A 17634-nucleotide genomic window follows, 5' to 3' on the forward strand; every position below is an offset into this window, starting at 1 on the left:
GCCGTACAATGGCACAGGCGCAGCTTGGTAGCCTTGTCACAATCTGGAAACGCAGTTGTTCCCCAAGCGCTACTGAATCTAGCTTGGCGTGGTTGAAGATGTGCAGATGCAGTGTGCAAATGGGCACTTTCGGAGCGGGCAAAGACCGTCAACCATCCCCAATTCAACTAACTCCTCACCTCAAACTCCGAAACCTTGCCTTGATTCGAGTTACTCATATTCCTTCTCACCTCTACATCTACTGTCTCTACAACACCAAGGCGACACTCTCCTCTCCCTCTTCGTCGCCGTCGCCGTCGCAGAGGATCCACTGGCCGTAAGATCGAAGACCAGACACCAGATCTCACGACCTGATTACCCTCGCCATGTCCGCCCGCTTCGGTATGCGCTTTGCGCAACAAACCGCCAGACAGACTTCGTCTACGGCATCGCGTACTCCCTTCCAGTTCCGAAACACCATCTTCCGACGATATCAGGGTACCGCTGCGAACCCGGCGGTTGAAGGAGCGCCGGCCGCGCAGCAAAGCATTTTCCAGAGATTATGGACTAGCGAAGTTGGTATTCGGACGGTACATTTCTGGTATGATAAGCCGACACACTACATCTGCATACCTTGCGATGACCGAGAGTACCAAAGAGGCAGTCATGCTGATTATGGATCTTCATATACAGGGCTCCCGTTATGAAATGGGGCGTCGTCCTCGCCGGTGCTACGGACTTTCTCCGACCACCAGAGAAATTGTCTTTGACGCAGAATTTGGCTCTTATGGCAACCGGATCTATCTGGACTAGATGGTGCTTCGTCATTAAGCCAAGAAACGTGCTGTAGGTGTTCTCCTCCCGTCAGGTGGTGCTGTCTGATACCCATGTCCCTCTGGGGCGGGTTATGCGCTCATGACATGAATTGGCTGACATGTCTCTCTCTGATTGTATAGGCTTGCAGCAGTGAACTTCGCCCTGTTCATTGTTGGCACGATTCAATGCGCTCGAATCTTCCTGTACCAGCAATCACAAAAGGGCACAGAGGGAGCCTTGAAGGAAATGGAGAAGGATGTGGTAGCTCCAGCCAAGAAGCTAGAGACGAAGGCTGAGCAGAAGATATGATCAACTATGTTTTCTGGGTCAAGGCAGGAGAGTAGGAGCAGAGTAGGCTGTATCTTGACTGGACTGTTGAGCTGTGACCTTGGATATAGTGGAGGTCCTGTGCTCCCGACGCCTGGTATACAATAAAACAAAAGGTCTCCGAAGACTGACATCTTGTGAATGTGAATCACTATCAGTCATCTACTCAGGTCTAGCATGGACTACTCCCCTCTGTGAAACCTCGTTATCAGCGACGGCTTCAGCACCATGTGCTTGTTGCCTGACAAAGCAAGACCTAACATCTATAATGCTTCGCCGTAGTCTCCATATACGGTGAAGTAGTATCCTGGCGCAGCCCACCATGGACGTCACTGTCCTCGAGTTGGAGAGTATCACAAATGCCTTGTCTCTATTGCGCCGGCTTTTCGTGAGGTGATTTGTGTCTGGGCCCCCAAGAAAGAATTGCTGTCGCTACAAAATGCTGGACGCCTTCGAAGTCCTTACCACTTCCGGCGTTGTCCTCTGGTCAAGGTCAACCTCGTCCATCGGCGCAACCGCCGTCAATAATCTGATCAACGATGTCTTCATTGAGGAGAAAGTGCGCCCATCGGTAACGAATTCGAGCAATCCCACGTACAAGCACGACAAATATACTCTGAAATACACCTTGGTTAAAGATCTCGGTCTAATCTTTGTGGCTGTCTACCAGTCTCTGCTCCACCTTACCTGGGTTGACAAGTTACTCGACGATATCCGAACCCTCTTTGTCGAAGTTTACAGAGGGCAGTTGGAAGAGCTGGACTATGCTGCACAAAAATACCCGTTCGACAAATATTTCGACGAGGAGTTGCGCCGACTCGATCAAAGCACAGGTGGAGCAGTCACCGCACAACCTCCCCGAGTCGAGGTGCAGGAAGGGAAGAAGACGAATGCAGAAAAAGCAGACACTGGAGGACCGCCACCACCAGAACTACCTCAGCTTCTGAAGGCGCAGCCTAGAGCTGTGCCAGCGGTGAACGGAGACTCTTTGCAGAGTACTCCCGTTCAATCACCGGATACCTCCCGTCCGACTACACCACTTCCAGGACATCTGTTGACAGAGAAGGCAAGACCGGGCAGTAAAGGTTCCAGACGTGCGAGAAAAGCTGCCAATGCTGTGTCTGCAAATGCGTCTTCTGGAGATGAGGCAAGACGACCGACACCGCAAGCAAGAACATCGACGAAGAGAGGACGAGTCTGGGGTCCGGATGGCATGGCTGACGAGGCGGATGGCATGAACCTCGATTACTCGGCTACTGATGCAGAGACGAACGGTGACGCAGGTGTCCGGTCTCCGCCACCAGAAGCAATCAGTCAGGAAAGTTGGGGTACCAAGAACAAGCAGGGTCAATTCGTCCTCAAGGATCTTGGTGACGAAGTGACGAATATTCTGAATGAAGCGAACGCTAGCAAAGCCGACACGAATGGAACCGGTGGCTCTAGATTCGGAGCGATCTCAGGGTACTTCAGAAACATTGTTGGCGGAAAGACCTTGACCAAGGAAGACCTCGACAAGCCTTTGAAGTCTATGGAAGAACATCTCATCAACAACAACGTCGCTCGGGAGGCTGCAGTTCGATTATGTCGCAGCGTTGAGGAAGAAATGGTTGGTAAAAAGACAGCCGCGTTCGAGTCAATCGATGCTGCTTTGAAGCCGGCCCTGGAGAATTCTCTACGGAAAATCCTCACCCCCAGATCATCTCTGGATCTTCTCCAGCAGATCGAGACCGTCGCGAACCCGTCAGGCTCCAAGGCGAAACCTCGACCTTTTGTCATCACCATCCTGGGCGTCAACGGTGTCGGCAAATCGACCAATCTGTCCAAGCTCTGCTATTTTTTGTTGCAAAACAACTACCGCGTCCTCATTGCAGCCGGTGACACCTTCAGATCCGGCGCAGTAGAGCAATTGAATGTGCATGTGCGCAATCTGAAAGAGCTCACTGAGCGCGAGAACCTGGGAGCAGTCAATATCTATGAACGCGGCTACGGCAAGGATGCCGCCAACGTGGCGAAAGATGCGGTCACATTTGCGGCTGCTAACGACTATCAAGTTGTTTTGATCGACACGGCTGGCCGAGCGCATACTAACACGCAACTGATGGCGTCTCTGGAGAAGCTCGTCGACTTTGCACAGCCAGACTTGATTCTCCAGGTGGCGGAGGCTCTGGTTGGAAACGATTCGGTCGGGCAGGCACAGAATTTTACCAAAGCACTGGGAAAGAACCGGAAGCTCGATGGCTTCATTGTGTCCAAGATCGACACGGTTGGGTCGGGCATTGGTACCATGATAAGTCTGGTGCACGCAACGTCTGTGCCTGTGCAATTTATTGGCGTTGGCCAGCACTACGGCGACTTGCGACAATTATCCGTCCCATGGGCCGTGAACATGTTGATGAGTTAGGAACCGGCATTGAGTGTAACTCCTTTTGCCTACGCATGCTGCAGATGTGCTGTGCTGTGCAGTACAGCTCTGCTCCGCCATGATACGCGATTAGCGAATCGATTTGGTTAACACCTGGGGTAGTCAGATGAATGTTATTGACTTTCACCAGCTGTCTCTGTCTTCCTGAAGCACATGCTCGCCACTCCCTGTCCTTTCTGCCCTCCAAACTCGAAGACACGGTATCTGACTCTGTCATATACGTCAAACTTTCCCGTCGTAGTTCCTCTCAAGTCAGCGTTCGTAAACCACGAGACGACCTCGTCCTCCGTCCAATTACAGCTTGTCACCAGAAGAAAGCCTCCCGGCTTGACCATCCCTAGAACTTTTGCTGGGTACATCTCACAGATCCTCCGCTCATGGTTTGTCGCATGATCGAGTACCGTCGCCGATGAAAGAGAAATCGCATCGAATGTCCCCTTGTCGAGAACCAGGTCGAATCCACCCTCCGCGGACGGCCACCACTCTTGTTCGCCTGGGGTGTCGTGAATGAGGTCTAGGATTTTGAAAGAGATCTCCTCTTCCCCTGTATCACTGGCCTCCGAGTCCACGTTCGCGGCCACGCCTTCGTCGGATTTCGAGGTACAAACATATTGACGGGCAAGTTTCTTCGCCAACTCAACGCTCTGCCTCGAGTAATCCACGCCGACCATACGGCCTAAGTACTCTCCTTCGAGACGCAGTGCGAACAAGGCGCTTCCATTGCCCGTGCCAAGGTCAAGAACACTCGGCTGATGTGATGGGCTCTTGAAGCCAGAGCCAGAGTGATTGTAATTAGGTGACAGTGGGAACGTCTCGGACGTCAAGAATTCGAGAGTCTTTGCTGGTGCGCCAACGTCGTCGAACCATGATTCTAGATCAGATGGGTCTGGCGGGTCCTCATCTTCTTCGTCGTCATCGTCTTCGACGTCTGCATTGTCAAGATCGTTCTGGTAGTACTTGTCCCAACTTTTGCCCGTTAGATATCTCTGGGAAACCTGGTTTGGCGATTGAGGGAACGCACTCACTACTCCTTCGTTCCGAGCTCACTTGGGTCGAGATGTGTGGGCTGGCTTGAGGGCGAGGGCATCTTGCGGTGGAAGTCCCCTACCTCTTACCTAGGGGCGAGAATGCTGCTCAAGCAAAATAGACATGCGATGTCGACTCTGAAGACAGCAAGTCAGGTCATCGAAGAGAAATATTTCTTTATCTAATCTTATCTCAATGTCAACCCCGCATTTCACTGCGGAGGTCAGGCCTCATTGCAATTCCATCGACCACTTTTCTGCGTCTGCATCAATTCTCTTCCCTGCACTCGACATGGCCTTAAGACTGTTGAGCGACTTGCGGAGCTTGGAGATGTCGTAGGTTGGCTCGCACATGCGACCAGCCCTCTCACGCCTTAAACCAAACCTACTGAGACCTTGCGGTCCCACAATGTTCCCTTCTCGCGTGTGCGCTCCCCTCCGCGCAGCGCCAGAGACAGAGGACATCTTCGAGTCCGCACTTTCAAACCTCTTTACCGACGATACACAAAACAGCCACGGTACGCCCGGTCAGAGCGTAGTATACGACTCTCCCGGCTTCGGCAAGATCCCATTGCGCATTCCATCGCATCCCGACGTCGAAGAAGGCAGAAAATTGTTTGCGCATTACCTGTGGAATGCAGGTGTCATTGCCGCGGATGCCATCGAGTGCGCCAGTAGCCAGGATGCAACAACACATAGCCCAGTGGATTGGGACAGCCGATACTGGGATGTAAGAGGGAAAAGACTGCTCGAGTTGGGTGCTGGTACGTGAGACACGACGTAGGTCATGAGCCTCATACCCCAAGAAATCTCCTAACATGGCCCCGGCAGGAACCGCTCTGCCATCCTTAATATCTGCGCTGTCTGGCGCTGCGAACGTGACTATCACGGACCATCCTTCATCTCCTGCCCTGACAATGGGTGCGATCGAGCAGAACGTCAGAGAAAACGTTCTAGAGAGAACAGGGTCGGATCACACCAGTTCGAAATCTGTCGTTAATGTCTTCGGATACACGTGGGGAACAACCAAGATGTATCTGCCAAACCACTATGGCAAGCTGGCGCCCGAGCAGCCGGAGACGTTCGACCGAATCATCATCGCAGACTGTCTGTGGATGCCTTCCCAGCACGTCAACCTGGTCAAGACGATATTACACTACCTCGACTCCTCGCAGGAAAATGCTTGCGCATTCGTTCTTGCAGGCTTTCATACCGGACGAGCAATAGTGAGAGGCTTTTTTCAAATCGCGACTGGGGAGTGGACGCAAGAAGACCAGGCGGGCGATGAAGACGAAGACGAGGATGAAGAACTTCGAGCAGTCCAGGGTCGACTGAAAGCCGCAAGTGTTTTCGAAATCGACGCCAATGGTGTTTGCCGACCATGGCTCCCGATTCGGTCAGGTGAGGATAAGCAGCAAGCCAAAAGGTGGACTGTATGTGCGGTACTTGTGAAGAGGTGATGTTGTCCGAACCCGTCATGGTGAATGCATGCTGTGCAGTGACTTTTTAGTGTCTGTCCAAGAAGTATCTGAGCGATCGTGACCGCCCCGCTTTGTCGACGTGAATGCTCATTAATATACACATACTCCTGAGTCGATTTGCGGCTCCTTTCGCCCAGATTCCTTCTCGTGTCGTGGCAATACAATCATGACATACGACCTCATTGAGTCTTTCCACGCTCACTTCTGTGGGTGCACTTCGCACGCTCCAATCCACCAGACTCTGACCTGAGGAGGCATGTGGCGCCATCCCAATCGTAATGCATTTGCCAGCTCTTTTCAACCCATTGTCGCCATAACTCCGCCGCTAAATGCTGAATGAAGAAGAACACAATATTAGAATGTTGAGTTGTATCTGTCGTACTCGGGTGATGAGCTCGGAGGGGGCAATTGGAAGCGGAATCGATCCGGAGGTCGTGATGTTGATGGGACAGACGAAGGAGCTGGCAGTCTCGGCTGTTTTGTTGCTGGTCCCTCGTCATCGCTGAGAGTGAGATCAATGACGTCCTCTCGAGACCGTTTATTCGAAGACCTGATGCCTGACGGGGCATTTGACTCTGCTCTGGAAGATAACGGCGGTGTCCGGACACTGCTGGGGGTGAGCGTCTCGACCTTAGGACGTATCTCGGATCTTTCGCCGGCAATCTCGACTAGATCATCGTCGTCATCGTCATCCTCGTCGTCACTAGGCGTCGGATTTGATTTACGATTCGTGGTTGTCTCCGCATCCTTTTGAATTGACCATTGGCCATCTGGTTGTACCGTGACGGCTTCTGTATCGCCCGGTGTGGCATTCAATATGTCATTAACATATTGGTCCATCACCAGATTTTCCCAGAAGGCCACTTTGTTACAGATTGGGCATGTCCACGTTGGCGCCTGCTCTTGCAATTGAAGAAAACAGCCTGCATCGAAACACTGGTTGTGATTGCACCCGGTGGAACGGCAAGGTGTGCTTATTCTGGTGTATGCGACAGGATCTTTCAGAGAGAGCACGCTTGATGTCGCCACGATGTCAGGGTCGTCTGCCTTCGATCGCACTGGAGCATGTTAGCAAGCATTCAATTCGGAAGTATAGAATACTCACTTTCTCGTAAGACCTGTTCCTTGCTAATCACCCGCCCTCGTCGAATCTCGGAAACCAAGGAGTCAATGGATTTTTGTTGTACCAGGTTGACCACAAGGTAAAACTTCTGTACGGGTTTTGCCTGATAAGCATGATGATTCTTGACTTAGAGATCGGACACGCAAATGGAGGGGGAAAGGGGAAGTAGAAGTTCTGGCACACCTTGGTCGTAAGAGCGTACACCATCTCCACGGTATTTGGATAGTTGGCGGGCTTTTTTCGTATGAGATGGGTAATATCAGCCGGTTTTGTCGAGCCAGGCCTGTTCTTCAGACCGCGCAAGTTGCCTTTCCACTCATCTTGATTGCATTTGAGCTCCACGTTATGGGGAAATGCGATCTCAGACTCTCTGGAAAAGGGTTGGAAACCTTCCGAGGCACAAAATACCATGATTCGACATGATGAGTCTTGTTCCAATTGATCAATGACCTGCTGCGGTAGCGCCACTGAGAGGCGGGCTGTATCTCGAGTCGTTTCTCTGGCTGCGCATCGTGTCAATGAATGTCAATCGACAGTCGAGATGATCATAATTCACCTTTACATTCTAGCGTCTGGGACAGCGGTCGCATTATTGTGTAGAAGGGCGATCGTTTGAAAGTTATGCGACCTGGGTTCTGTCAGATATGTGTCTGCCGCGTTAAGGAATCCCATTCTCACTCGGCGGAAAGGACGTATTGGTCGAAGACATATTGTAAGAGGCATTGGGGGACGTAAACTGAGGAGAAGCTGAAGCGTTCGGGGTATGCGCAGAGTAAGGTGGAGGAAGGTACTGGCGGTCGTTGAAAGGTGAGGGACGAATGCCTCCAATATTGCCTCGTACTCTATTCAAGCCAAATTGATCATTTGCGTTGCGCAGTTTTTCGATGTCTGTTCGAGGTCAAGGTCAGGCTGTGTCGAGGCAGGAGTGCAAGGCTTTGCAGGCGGTGCCGTACGTGCGATAGTCCTTATCTGTAGTTCACTCTTCACTCCAGACACCGGTAGCCCCTCAGTTCTGAGAAGTGTTTTCAATTTTTCCACAGTCATTTTCTTTACTTCAGCCACCATGACCTGTATCTGATCATGCGCATATCCAGCCATGGTGAACGTTGGCCTCGAGGGCAGGTTTCGAACTTGGTGTAGTGTAACAGAAGGATGGTACTATCGGTGATAGACGAACATGTTTATGAGTGAGCGAGCAGGGGCACAGTGAACAGCCCAGATGCGCTCCATTCCCACGGCATGGAATGGACGGCGTTGAAGTTGGAAGTGAGTAGTACCAAGAGAAGTGAATGAATGACATTCGACTGGCGGATGCATCAATAGTGGCGCTTATCTCCACAGATTTTCTCTATGGAGTCAGTGCCCAGTGCCCGGTGCCCATCCTTGCCCATTTTATCGCTTGCAAAACTTCGGTCCGGTCACTTTACGGGCATCTCAAAAAAAAATACTTGCCCTCTGCTTAGCGAAAACCACGCCCAACCTTGACTTTACCACAGGATTTCTCTTGACCTCGTAAAGGAGACATCTCGCAGTCCAATCCTCCTTCCAAGATGGCCAAATCAGCCAGAGCCTCCGACACGAAAAAGAATCACCGGATCTTGCGCAAGAAAATATTTGGTCCCGCCCATGATGCTCGAACGGCAAGACTTTCTGCGAAATTGCAAGAGCTGGCAGCGAAGCCTCGTGTGACCGAAGACAAGACTATGGAAGTCGACAGCACACCTCGAGAAGAAGGAGGTGAACAGTCTACCAATGGTGGTTCCGAAGGTTCGTATACTTCTCAGATTCATGCAACATATACTCATTCGAACACAGAGATGGAGCTCGATGGTGAGGGTGTCAGCATGAAGCCTAGCAAATCTCGTTCGGACAAGGCCCGGTCTATTAGTCGCAAAGCGCACAAGGTGTCCAAGAGGAAGCCTAGGAACTCCATGGTCTTCGCTTCCGAACGTGCGAGGAAGGCAAAGATGGCGACCAAGAAGAGCAAACGATGAAGGAAGCCATTTTGGACAGGAGCAAACTTTGAACAACAAAGCTGCATGATCGGCCCTTGCCATTTGCGCCTGTACGACTGCCAACGACTATGATGACTGCCTCATACAACCATGGAAAGAGCGCTGAGGGAAACACGTCGCTCTATTTCATCCTTCCGAAAACCTGCCAAAACTTCCATACCGATTGTAACCAAGCAGACTTACAGATATCTTTGAGCAGTCTTTCATTGCTATATTTGCATACAACATCAGTTGTACTGTCGTCTGGTCCTCTCGCCATATCATCAGGTTGCCTTCAAATCTACTCTTAAGCACTCGTTTGCATCACGACTCCAACAAGACACAATCTCAAGCAATCACCATATTACAGCATCGACAAAAAGTCACGCTCACCACAATGGCTGATCTCTCGGTAGTACGCCGCCGACAGCCCACTGGTCCCATGGGCTTTCTCAACTATCCTCCAGAAATCCTCGATAAAATATACCGGGAGCTCCTCGTCAATGACAGCGATACCCTTGTCTTTCTCTGCTCGTCCGACCCCTCACTCAACGATATCAGTCTCAAACGCTCAACTGGGAAACTTACCGAGGCCGAGATGGACAACATCTCCTAGGATCAGCTTTTGGACGACGCCTACTTCATTGACAGTGGCGGTTGCTCGGCACAATTTCTCAGAGTTTGCAAACAAGTGTGGATGGAGGGTACGCCTGTACTATATGGAAATCTCAACATAGCGTCGCGGTGGGTACCCTTCCACGAGCCATGCGTGGACAGATTTTTTGGAAGAAACTCCAAAATCGTTCGTGATTGGGCAAAAGTCATCATACCAAAGTACCGTGCGCTTCGACATAGCAAAGCCGGCAATTAGGGATGGGAATATGACTGTTTATTGCGGTGGTGGGCGACACATGATGAATACTGGCAGCAAGACCTTCCTTTCAGGCCGAAGACAGGGCAGACAAAAAGGGAATCACAAGGGCAGAGTTAGTTGAGTAGCCACAATACCATTTAGATTTCCTGCTCCATGGACTTCGCACTGAATGCGTCCTTAGTGTTCCTATGACTGCCTTGGTATATGACGCGTGAAGTCGATCTCCAGAGGATTGGCACTTCCTGCTCGAGTCGGCCCCTCGTGCACAAATGGACGTCTCTACTCGATATGTCGACGGCGTCCTCCATCCACATCGTTGGATGATTAGCTCTTGTGAATCAGAAGGCCCATGATCTCCAACGAGACACATCAGATTAGAGGTCGAGCGGTAACCAGCTACATCTGTGAAGAGCCTAGGTCAGCAGGAAGGCAGCGATGCCGATGGTGACGACAAAGGCACCCCGGGCGTCCGGTTTCACTGCTCGTCGGCCGTCACTGACCGCTGGCATTCATTCGGCCCCAACTCGCATTGACTTTGTCTAGGCGGCGAACAGAAACAGCCATTCCGATCATTTTTCTTGAGATTCCTTGTATAGACTAGTGAAGCAAATAAGTAAATACTGAAGGAAAAGAAATCCAAAGCATGATACCTCTTGCTTTCCTCTGCCCTAGCCCACTTTCGACCAATCCCCTGGTCAAGCTTCATCACCACGTCCTACCAAGTCAGCGACCTCAATCCACGTCTCTTACTATTGCTCGCCAAGTGGTAAATGTTCAATGTGCTATCCCCACCACAAATCTCCTTCGGATTTCCGGCGCAGCTCATATCACAGTCCGCATCCGGGTTCGTAGACAGGGTAGCATTATTGATCGGTCCGGCATTGTTGCAGAAGCACTGGTAATTATCCTCGACGCCCATGTAGGCGTACGCGTTGGCGAAACAGTACGACGCACACCACTCCACGGTCAAGCTGCCATTGTTGACCTGGACGGATGTATACTTGGCAGTAGATCCCAAGGCTCTGTTCCCAATACCCTCCAGGTAGCATCCCATGTAACTGTACTGGGTCCCCGTGTTGCCCGACACATCCACCGGGTTCGGATTGTAAGGTTTGACGTACGCCGTGTTATTGTAGAGCGAGAGAGCGTTAGGTCCGCCGCAGGTTTCAGTACTGTTGCCCGCGCACTGCATATTGCAAGACGAGGCATCGAGGAGCGTGGAAGTCGAGCTGAGCACGCTGCCGCCATAACATTGCGAGGCGAACTCCAAGCCGAAGTACGCCAGGTTCTGACTCTGCGCAGCCTGCGCGCACTCGTCGACGGTCATCTTTGTTCCCTCGGAGATGGACGGCAAAGCCCGTACTGCCCCGTCCGAATAGCAGCCTATGTACGAGATGTTGGTGGCGAGCGGCGTTGTCGGGCTTGTGCCAGATGAAGAGGAACTCGTCGCGATGTACCCTGGCAGAGACCAGACGGACAATATGCCACCGCTACCGCAGAACTCGGTCTCGTCGGCAGCGCAAAGCATATCGCAGTCGTTCTGCGGGATTGACGAGGTTGAGATGCTGTTGTCGCAATAGCATTCTACCACAAATCAGTACGATGTCATAACGATAGAGATCGCGAAGGCTTACCATCAGCATACTCGGTACCGAAAAGGTCGTAGCCTCCGTCTGCGCAGAACGCGGCGCAGACCTCGATCGTCATGGTCGTGTCGTTGATGTATGACTTTCCTGTCAAGGCTCGACCCCCGACGGCCTCCTTGTAGCAGCCCTGATATGTTGCGATGGTGCCATTGGCGACCGTCAATGTCGTGTTTCCAACCACGGGGAGCCCTTTGATCGACGGGCCCGTGTACGAATTAGAACTCCAGATCTGCATGAGTTGGAACCCGCCGCAGAACTCGAACAGGTCGCCCGCGCAGGCCATGTAGTCCTGCTGGGTGCAGACAGTCTGGTTCTGGATGGGCCAGTTGAGCGCACTGCCGCAGTAACAGCCAGACGAATCCTCCAAACCGGCGTAATAGTAGCCTTTCTGGCCGCACCACGCTGTGCAAGTCTCTATGCTCATGCCGGTGGCATTGGTGTAGTAGTCACCGACAAGGGGTCGGGGAGTGCTATCGTCTAACGCGCAGCCCACATACGTCCAGTCGGCGATCACGTCACCAGGCGTGGCGACTGAACGGTTCTTGTAGTCGAGGTTCGTGATGTTCTCGTAGTACGGCTGGATCGGGCAGATGTTCTGTGTGGCGCGTGCTGGGCCGCCGGTCGGCGGGTTGCAGCCGGGCAGGACGTTGAGCAGGCCAGTGACTTTTTCGTCGATGACTGGTGGTTGTAGTGGGCAGTTGATGTCGAAATATTGGTCATCGACAGCGGCCAGCGCAGGACACGCGGTAGTGACACCATCGTTGGTCGCGTTTGGACCCATGCATTCGGACATGGCAGCTTCAAGGACTGTAGTGTCCCATCCGTTCAAGAAGTCGCCGTGGAAACCATAGCCAGTAGTGTCTCCCTGACCAAACACAAAATAGCCGCCGTCGGTCTGGTCGATCTCGTTGGGAAAGTAGATGACCTCGAAGAACAGGGAGGGAAGGAGTACTGGATGGGTCGGGGAGCAATTACCATTGTCCACGCCTGACAGATAGTCCATGTGGCTCTGGTCAGATTTGTACAGATTGACGCCATCCCAACAACTCTGAAATTGTATTTGAGCACGCAGGCCCTCGTCGCAGTCGGTCTGGTTGAGGGCTGGCGTTTCTGGAATTCCTTCTGCGCTGGATAGGCAGGCGAAGCTGACTCGACCGGATACAGGATTTGATCCATCCCACGTCATAGTGGTATTGTCATATGCTCTGGCGGCAGCGTCTCCAGAAAGCATACGAATGCCTTTAGGGAAAGGCTTAATGTTGGCTACGTCATTACCACGGTCAAGATAATAGACGACGGTACCATCGTGAGGGACGTCTTCGAATGTGCCGTTACGATGTCGATAATACATCTGAGGGGTCCAATAAGCGCTTTTGTCCGCCTGGATCTCGCATGAGGTGCAGAAAGAGGCTTGGAGGCTATCATAGGTCGACGTGGTGTTGATATCTGGCCATCGTTAGTACGCGTCCGGTACTTCTGTGCATGCACTTACTGCTAGCTCCAGCAATAGTATGAGCATGACCGGAAACTCCACCAGGCGAGATGATGGGATCGACTCGTCCAACCTGGACAGTACCACAGCGCATACGCCAGAAGGCGTCGACATTGCCAAAGCTCAAGCTGAGAAAGATTGCCAACAGCGCATGTTGGAAGTTTGCCATCTTTGCGACTTGACGGAGTCTTGCAACGAAAAGCCCAAACCTGAGGAAGAAGAGAAGAACCGGGCGAGCATGGTATGATTTTGTCCTCTCAAGCCGACATCAAAGAGAGAACATGACTGCCTTGGGACGTATATTGGCCGCAATTGGCAAGGCTTGCTCCGACCAGCTGCCATTTCATTATAAGGTATCGTTCTCACCTACCTATGGGCTTGCAGCAAAAAGATGGCGCAAGCACCTGACTGGGGAATGCAAACAACGACAAAGAATGAAGGGGTGAGAGATTGCATGCAGACTTGCACACGTGGATGAGAGATGGAGAAGTGGAAGAGCGTCTTTGTTCGCAAGTCGAGGCTTGGTTCAGGAATGCAGGGGAAATGAGTCAACCTATGGTATTGTTTGTGCCAATATCGGGTCACCCATTCTGTGCATTGAGGCTTCAACACATATAGTCACATAGATAGGTGTATCAGCGGAGGACTCTTGGCTCTCCTAGCTCTATACTGGTACGCATGACCGAGGCTCGATGATGTATGATTAAGTTGATCAGAAAAAATATGAGGACAAGGCCAGATCAGGCGCAGACAATGAAGCGAGATGAGGTCGCCGCGAAAGCAGTCATGTGATGAATCACGCCTTACCCTTTCTAGTATCGTGTCGACGCGTCGCCCTTTTTGGCGCGTTTTCCAAGCTCCGATTCGGCAAAGGAAGAATTCAGGGAGATCAAGGAACTTGGGTCGAGCTGTTCGCCAATTCATCATGGGCTTGAAGTTGACGCAAGCTTCCCGTCTCCCTCCGTCGCAAGTGTCTTGAAATTATAGGCTTTGACCAGGTGTTTGATAGACAATATTCTCCGACGCCAATCGAGAGATATTGATTTGCCCTTTTCGATGGAGACACCAGGAACAAGGTTGACAGCAAGCTGCATGGCCGTTTGGAGATCATTTGGCACTTTGACCCACGAGTCACAGATCGGACATATGGCGGCTCATCGGGAGTAGCCAGCAAACAAAGCTATTCCATCAAGCTCCCAGTGACTCGATAACGAGGACCTCGAACATGTACATAGCTCTTTACAGGATCAGATGGTCAGATGACAAAGGAAGTTATACCACATATAGCTCCTTATCTTTAGCGAGGGGGATAGCTATTGAACTAGAAGAGGCACGAGGAGGTTCAAGTCGACACCAGGGGGTCACCTCCTTGGCCCTAAGCTTACTCCGTAGTCTACACACAATATACTCCGTAATGCACTGCAGGTGACCGTCCCGCCGTCCCTTCCCGGCGCCTGTTGCCTCGCTCCACCTCTTCGCACCTTCCTGCATCCTTTGCTTACCCTCTGGATTTACTCCCTCTGCGGTCTCCGTTTTCATCCCTCACCGCCAGTATTGACTCCCTCACACTATCGCATTCATTATAACAACCCATTCGGAGCTCCAATACCCGTGCGCGACAGACTTCGTACGGTCACTTTCATCGTTCGCGCCCAAAACGGTTCGAAATAGACTCCGGCGCATTTACAGCAACCCGCACGTCACCAGCGGCGCATTGACCCTAACTCGGCGCAATGTTACTGCCCTCTGCTTTCTCCTGTGACGGAGGACAGCACCCCGATGCAAGACCACAGAGGCCAAAGCTGCCCTCCTTCACTTCATATCAACCACAACATTCTATACAAGCGCGCCCGAGCCCGCTGTCCTCGAGCTGTCGCGCTCTACAGGCCGTCTTAGGTGGCCCTTCGTCGACACAGCTACCCGCCGCTGTATTACCACGCGAATGGCAGGATCCATTCAAAATACCAGATCAATCTACACCCGCACCAGTGATACTTCTACCACCACCAAGAAGCTCAAAGAAACGGCGCCGGAGTTACTTCGAACAAGATGCCGCCCCACAGGAGTTCTCAGACACATTAATGGAAAACTGTCCGCAAACACCACAACCGATACGTACGCCCAAAAGACGACGGAAGATTCCCTTGTCAATACCTATGGGTCTATCAGCCGACGACTTTCGCGCCCTTGATACTCCTCCAGAGGAGAAGGCAGACTTCAACATGCCCGTCATGAGTCCGGTCAATACGTACTCAGACAGAGACTCTGCATACGGGGCGTCCCCATCATTGGACGACCCTGACTGGACGATTGACGATGATAGAATGCTGGTAGAGACCGTACTCGAGAAATTAAGGCTTTCAAAACGTGACTGGAATGAGTGTGCGAGGAAACTGGGTAAGGACAAAGACAGCCTCGGCACGCGGTGGAGTCTTTTAGTAGGAGAAGGCAACGTAGGTCTCCGAAGAGGAGGGAGAATCTCGAGAACAGATTTGGACATTTCGAGTTGGTAGTTGCACCGTCCGCTTTGGACCTACCAACCATTCTTGCCTGTATGAAAATCTTCTGCCAGCTCCAGCGAGCTGGCCATCCATAGAATTACCAGATTTACCATGCTTCATGCCGGAGATTTCCATCAGACTGTCTGATATTACCGCGATCCGCGATCTGACCGCTGGTATGGTTCTGTCTGAATTGACCGATTTCTACCGATTCCTTCCGAAGAGGAAGTCGCAGTAGAGCGTCGCGCTGGTCGGTTGCACGACAGAAACCCGCTTCTCTTGGGCGCAATTGAGCGTAGGTAGGAATCGCTTGATTTGCCTTGCAGTTGCAGCCTGACTATCTGCTCGAGGGTAGTCATCAGCTCATTGATGTTTCACTCAGCGGCGCATGGCGCAAGCAAATTGGGCACCGAACCAAGGCGGCGACAGGGCAATGTTCATTGATCAAGGGAGTCACACCCCCTGATTCAGCTCTTAGCCTCTTTCAGTGGGAGAGGTAACGTGAGTGTCGACTCTATCAGAATCGAACTTCATAACTTCCAGCCTTGGTCATGTATCGAACCCACTTAACACTGCTGTAATTGTTCTTCTCGAAGACCTTGAGATATCGGACTAACAGTCCTGAACTAGTGAACATGAGCAACGAGAAGTTCATGCTCAACGGTGGTCGCGACCACGCCTTCTGGTTGGTCATGCTGGTCAAGTGTGCCTCGGCGCTCAGCACAAACTCGCTCCCTCCAGTAAAGCGCGCGATCTTCCATACTATGCAGTTGTTTTCCGGCTCGTACTTGGCTTTGCCTTGGGTGGTTCGTTCAGTAATGCTGGCAGTATTGAGTGGTGTAGGTATTCGGATCACCACGTTGGTCGCGAACAGCTTGCTCCCGTAGTTGGCTTTGACGGCGATGCTGTATTCCACCTTTGTGGTGCCGACTTCGCGGACAATAGCGTGTACCTTGAAGGGGAGGTTGACGTTTTCGACGGCCCGATACCGCATGAGTTCAAATTCGCCGTCCGGTGGGACGAAAGAGATCGTTCGATCTGTCTCGAACTTGCCCAGCTGGACACACTGGTGGAACTGACAGTCTTCCAAGGTTACAGATCCCGCGGCCGCTCGAGTGGCCTTGCGATTGCCCTCCTGGTTGCCGATTGGACCATCCACACCGTGAGTGATTTGGCCGATGACCAGTTGATCGTTCAGGCCGAATTTGCATTCTGGGGTTCCAGTGAGGTATGCTCGCATGACGATCTGGCCCGACACATCGGCTCTTAGCACGGTTCCGGTAGCGCTCATGAGAAGATTCACGTCTTCAATGACATCCACGAAGGCTTCATTCTTGCGGTATTTGATATCCGCTCTTCGCCAGGACTGAGCACCCGTTGCTTGCATTGTGATTTTGGATGTATCGCTTGGTGCGGCGGACACGGAACGAATTGCGGAGGAGATATTGTCAGGAGTAATGTACATTTTGAGAATGTCGACATCGGTGTTTTGAGGGTATCCAAAGTCGAGGATCTCTGTGATATCTGTCAGTCAGACTCCTGCAACGTTCAATTCGTTCGCGTACCATCGAGTAGTTCATAAATGAGGACGAAATTGTTCTTAACAGCCTCCTCATCGAACTTCCCAAAGTACTGCTTCCCAAGGGCTACGAATCTGTAAAGAAATTCGAACACCACGGCGGCATTGGCATTGCTCTTCGTGACCGCCACGATGTAGATGTTCTCGTGCTTGACATGGCTGAACGTGGTCGAGCCTAGAGTGAGGATGGGTGATCTGACTTGAGCGTTTGAGATGACCTGAATGCGAAAGATGTCCGCGAGTCGAGGGCGACAGTCGGGGCGGAATGCTCGAAAGATGAGATTCTCACCCTTCTGATTGAAGAGAAGAATGCCGCTTAACATTGTGTCTCCTATTCACGGCCTCACTGGCCTGTCCGTACGACGGAGTGTCGCA

General features: G+C 51.9%; 9 protein-coding genes across 9 annotated transcripts; 5 read left to right on the forward strand and 4 right to left on the reverse strand.

Annotated features, from left to right (window-relative positions):
• Positions 1–140: 140 nt before the first annotated feature.
• On the forward strand, positions 141–1486 carry EDD37DRAFT_620162 (uncharacterized protein). The gene is made up of 3 exons (XM_062815895.1): positions 141–580; positions 673–825; positions 936–1486. The coding sequence occupies exons 1-3, from the start codon at positions 366–368 to the stop codon at positions 1102–1104; spliced, it is 537 nt and encodes a 178-aa protein (XP_062672514.1). The 5' UTR covers positions 141–365; the 3' UTR covers positions 1105–1486.
• Positions 1440–3590, forward strand: EDD37DRAFT_222824 (signal recognition particle receptor). Its single transcript, XM_062810432.1, has one exon. It carries the CDS (start codon positions 1562–1564, stop codon positions 3521–3523), a length of 1962 nt encoding a protein of 653 aa, XP_062672515.1. The 5' UTR covers positions 1440–1561; the 3' UTR covers positions 3524–3590.
• EDD37DRAFT_223138 (methyltransferase domain-containing protein) lies at positions 3434–4710 on the reverse strand. Its single transcript, XM_062810435.1, has 2 exons — positions 4570–4710; positions 3434–4510 (listed from the first exon to the last, which is right to left on the reverse strand). The coding sequence occupies exons 1-2, from the start codon at positions 4629–4631 to the stop codon at positions 3658–3660; spliced, it is 915 nt and encodes a 304-aa protein (XP_062672516.1). The 5' UTR covers positions 4632–4710; the 3' UTR covers positions 3434–3657.
• A 1-nt stretch (position 4711) lies between these two features.
• EDD37DRAFT_222903 (uncharacterized protein) lies at positions 4712–6217 on the forward strand. The gene is made up of 2 exons (XM_062810433.1): positions 4712–5333; positions 5401–6217. The coding sequence occupies exons 1-2, from the start codon at positions 4922–4924 to the stop codon at positions 6027–6029; spliced, it is 1041 nt and encodes a 346-aa protein (XP_062672517.1). The 5' UTR covers positions 4712–4921; the 3' UTR covers positions 6030–6217.
• A 187-nt stretch (positions 6218–6404) lies between these two features.
• EDD37DRAFT_646341 (PINIT domain-containing protein) lies at positions 6405–8271 on the reverse strand (the record flags this gene model as incomplete). Its single annotated transcript, XM_062817723.1, has 6 exons — positions 6405–7108; positions 7156–7261; positions 7357–7676; positions 7730–7801; positions 7852–8061; positions 8127–8271. The coding sequence occupies 6 exons, from the start codon at positions 8269–8271 to the stop codon at positions 6405–6407; spliced, it is 1557 nt and encodes a 518-aa protein (XP_062672518.1).
• Positions 8272–8723: 452 nt separating this feature from the next.
• EDD37DRAFT_646342 (uncharacterized protein) lies at positions 8724–9167 on the forward strand (the record flags this gene model as incomplete). Its single annotated transcript, XM_062817724.1, has 2 exons — positions 8724–8940; positions 8989–9167. 2 exons carry the CDS (start codon positions 8724–8726, stop codon positions 9165–9167), a joined length of 396 nt encoding a protein of 131 aa, XP_062672519.1.
• Positions 9168–10557: 1390 nt separating this feature from the next.
• EDD37DRAFT_223236 (WSC domain-containing protein) lies at positions 10558–13572 on the reverse strand. Its single transcript, XM_062810436.1, has 4 exons — positions 13180–13572; positions 11676–13133; positions 10692–11625; positions 10558–10638 (listed from the first exon to the last, which is right to left on the reverse strand). Exons 1-3 carry the CDS (start codon positions 13346–13348, stop codon positions 10757–10759), a joined length of 2496 nt encoding a protein of 831 aa, XP_062672520.1. The 5' UTR covers positions 13349–13572; the 3' UTR covers positions 10558–10638; positions 10692–10756.
• Positions 13573–14815: 1243 nt separating this feature from the next.
• Positions 14816–15944, forward strand: EDD37DRAFT_223258 (uncharacterized protein). The gene has a single exon (XM_062810438.1). It carries the CDS (start codon positions 14913–14915, stop codon positions 15690–15692), a length of 780 nt encoding a protein of 259 aa, XP_062672521.1. The 5' UTR covers positions 14816–14912; the 3' UTR covers positions 15693–15944.
• A 62-nt stretch (positions 15945–16006) lies between these two features.
• On the reverse strand, positions 16007–17631 carry EDD37DRAFT_223250 (DNA polymerase kappa subunit). The gene is made up of 2 exons (XM_062810437.1): positions 17246–17631; positions 16007–17195 (listed from the first exon to the last, which is right to left on the reverse strand). Exons 1-2 carry the CDS (start codon positions 17580–17582, stop codon positions 16198–16200), a joined length of 1335 nt encoding a protein of 444 aa, XP_062672522.1. The 5' UTR covers positions 17583–17631; the 3' UTR covers positions 16007–16197.
• Positions 17632–17634: the final 3 nt, after the last annotated feature.

This window comes from Exophiala viscosa (assembly GCF_022695815.1).
Source record: "Exophiala viscosa unplaced genomic scaffold EDD37scaffold_2, whole genome shotgun sequence".
NCBI classification, from domain to species: Eukaryota; Fungi; Ascomycota; class Eurotiomycetes; order Chaetothyriales; family Herpotrichiellaceae; genus Exophiala; species Exophiala viscosa.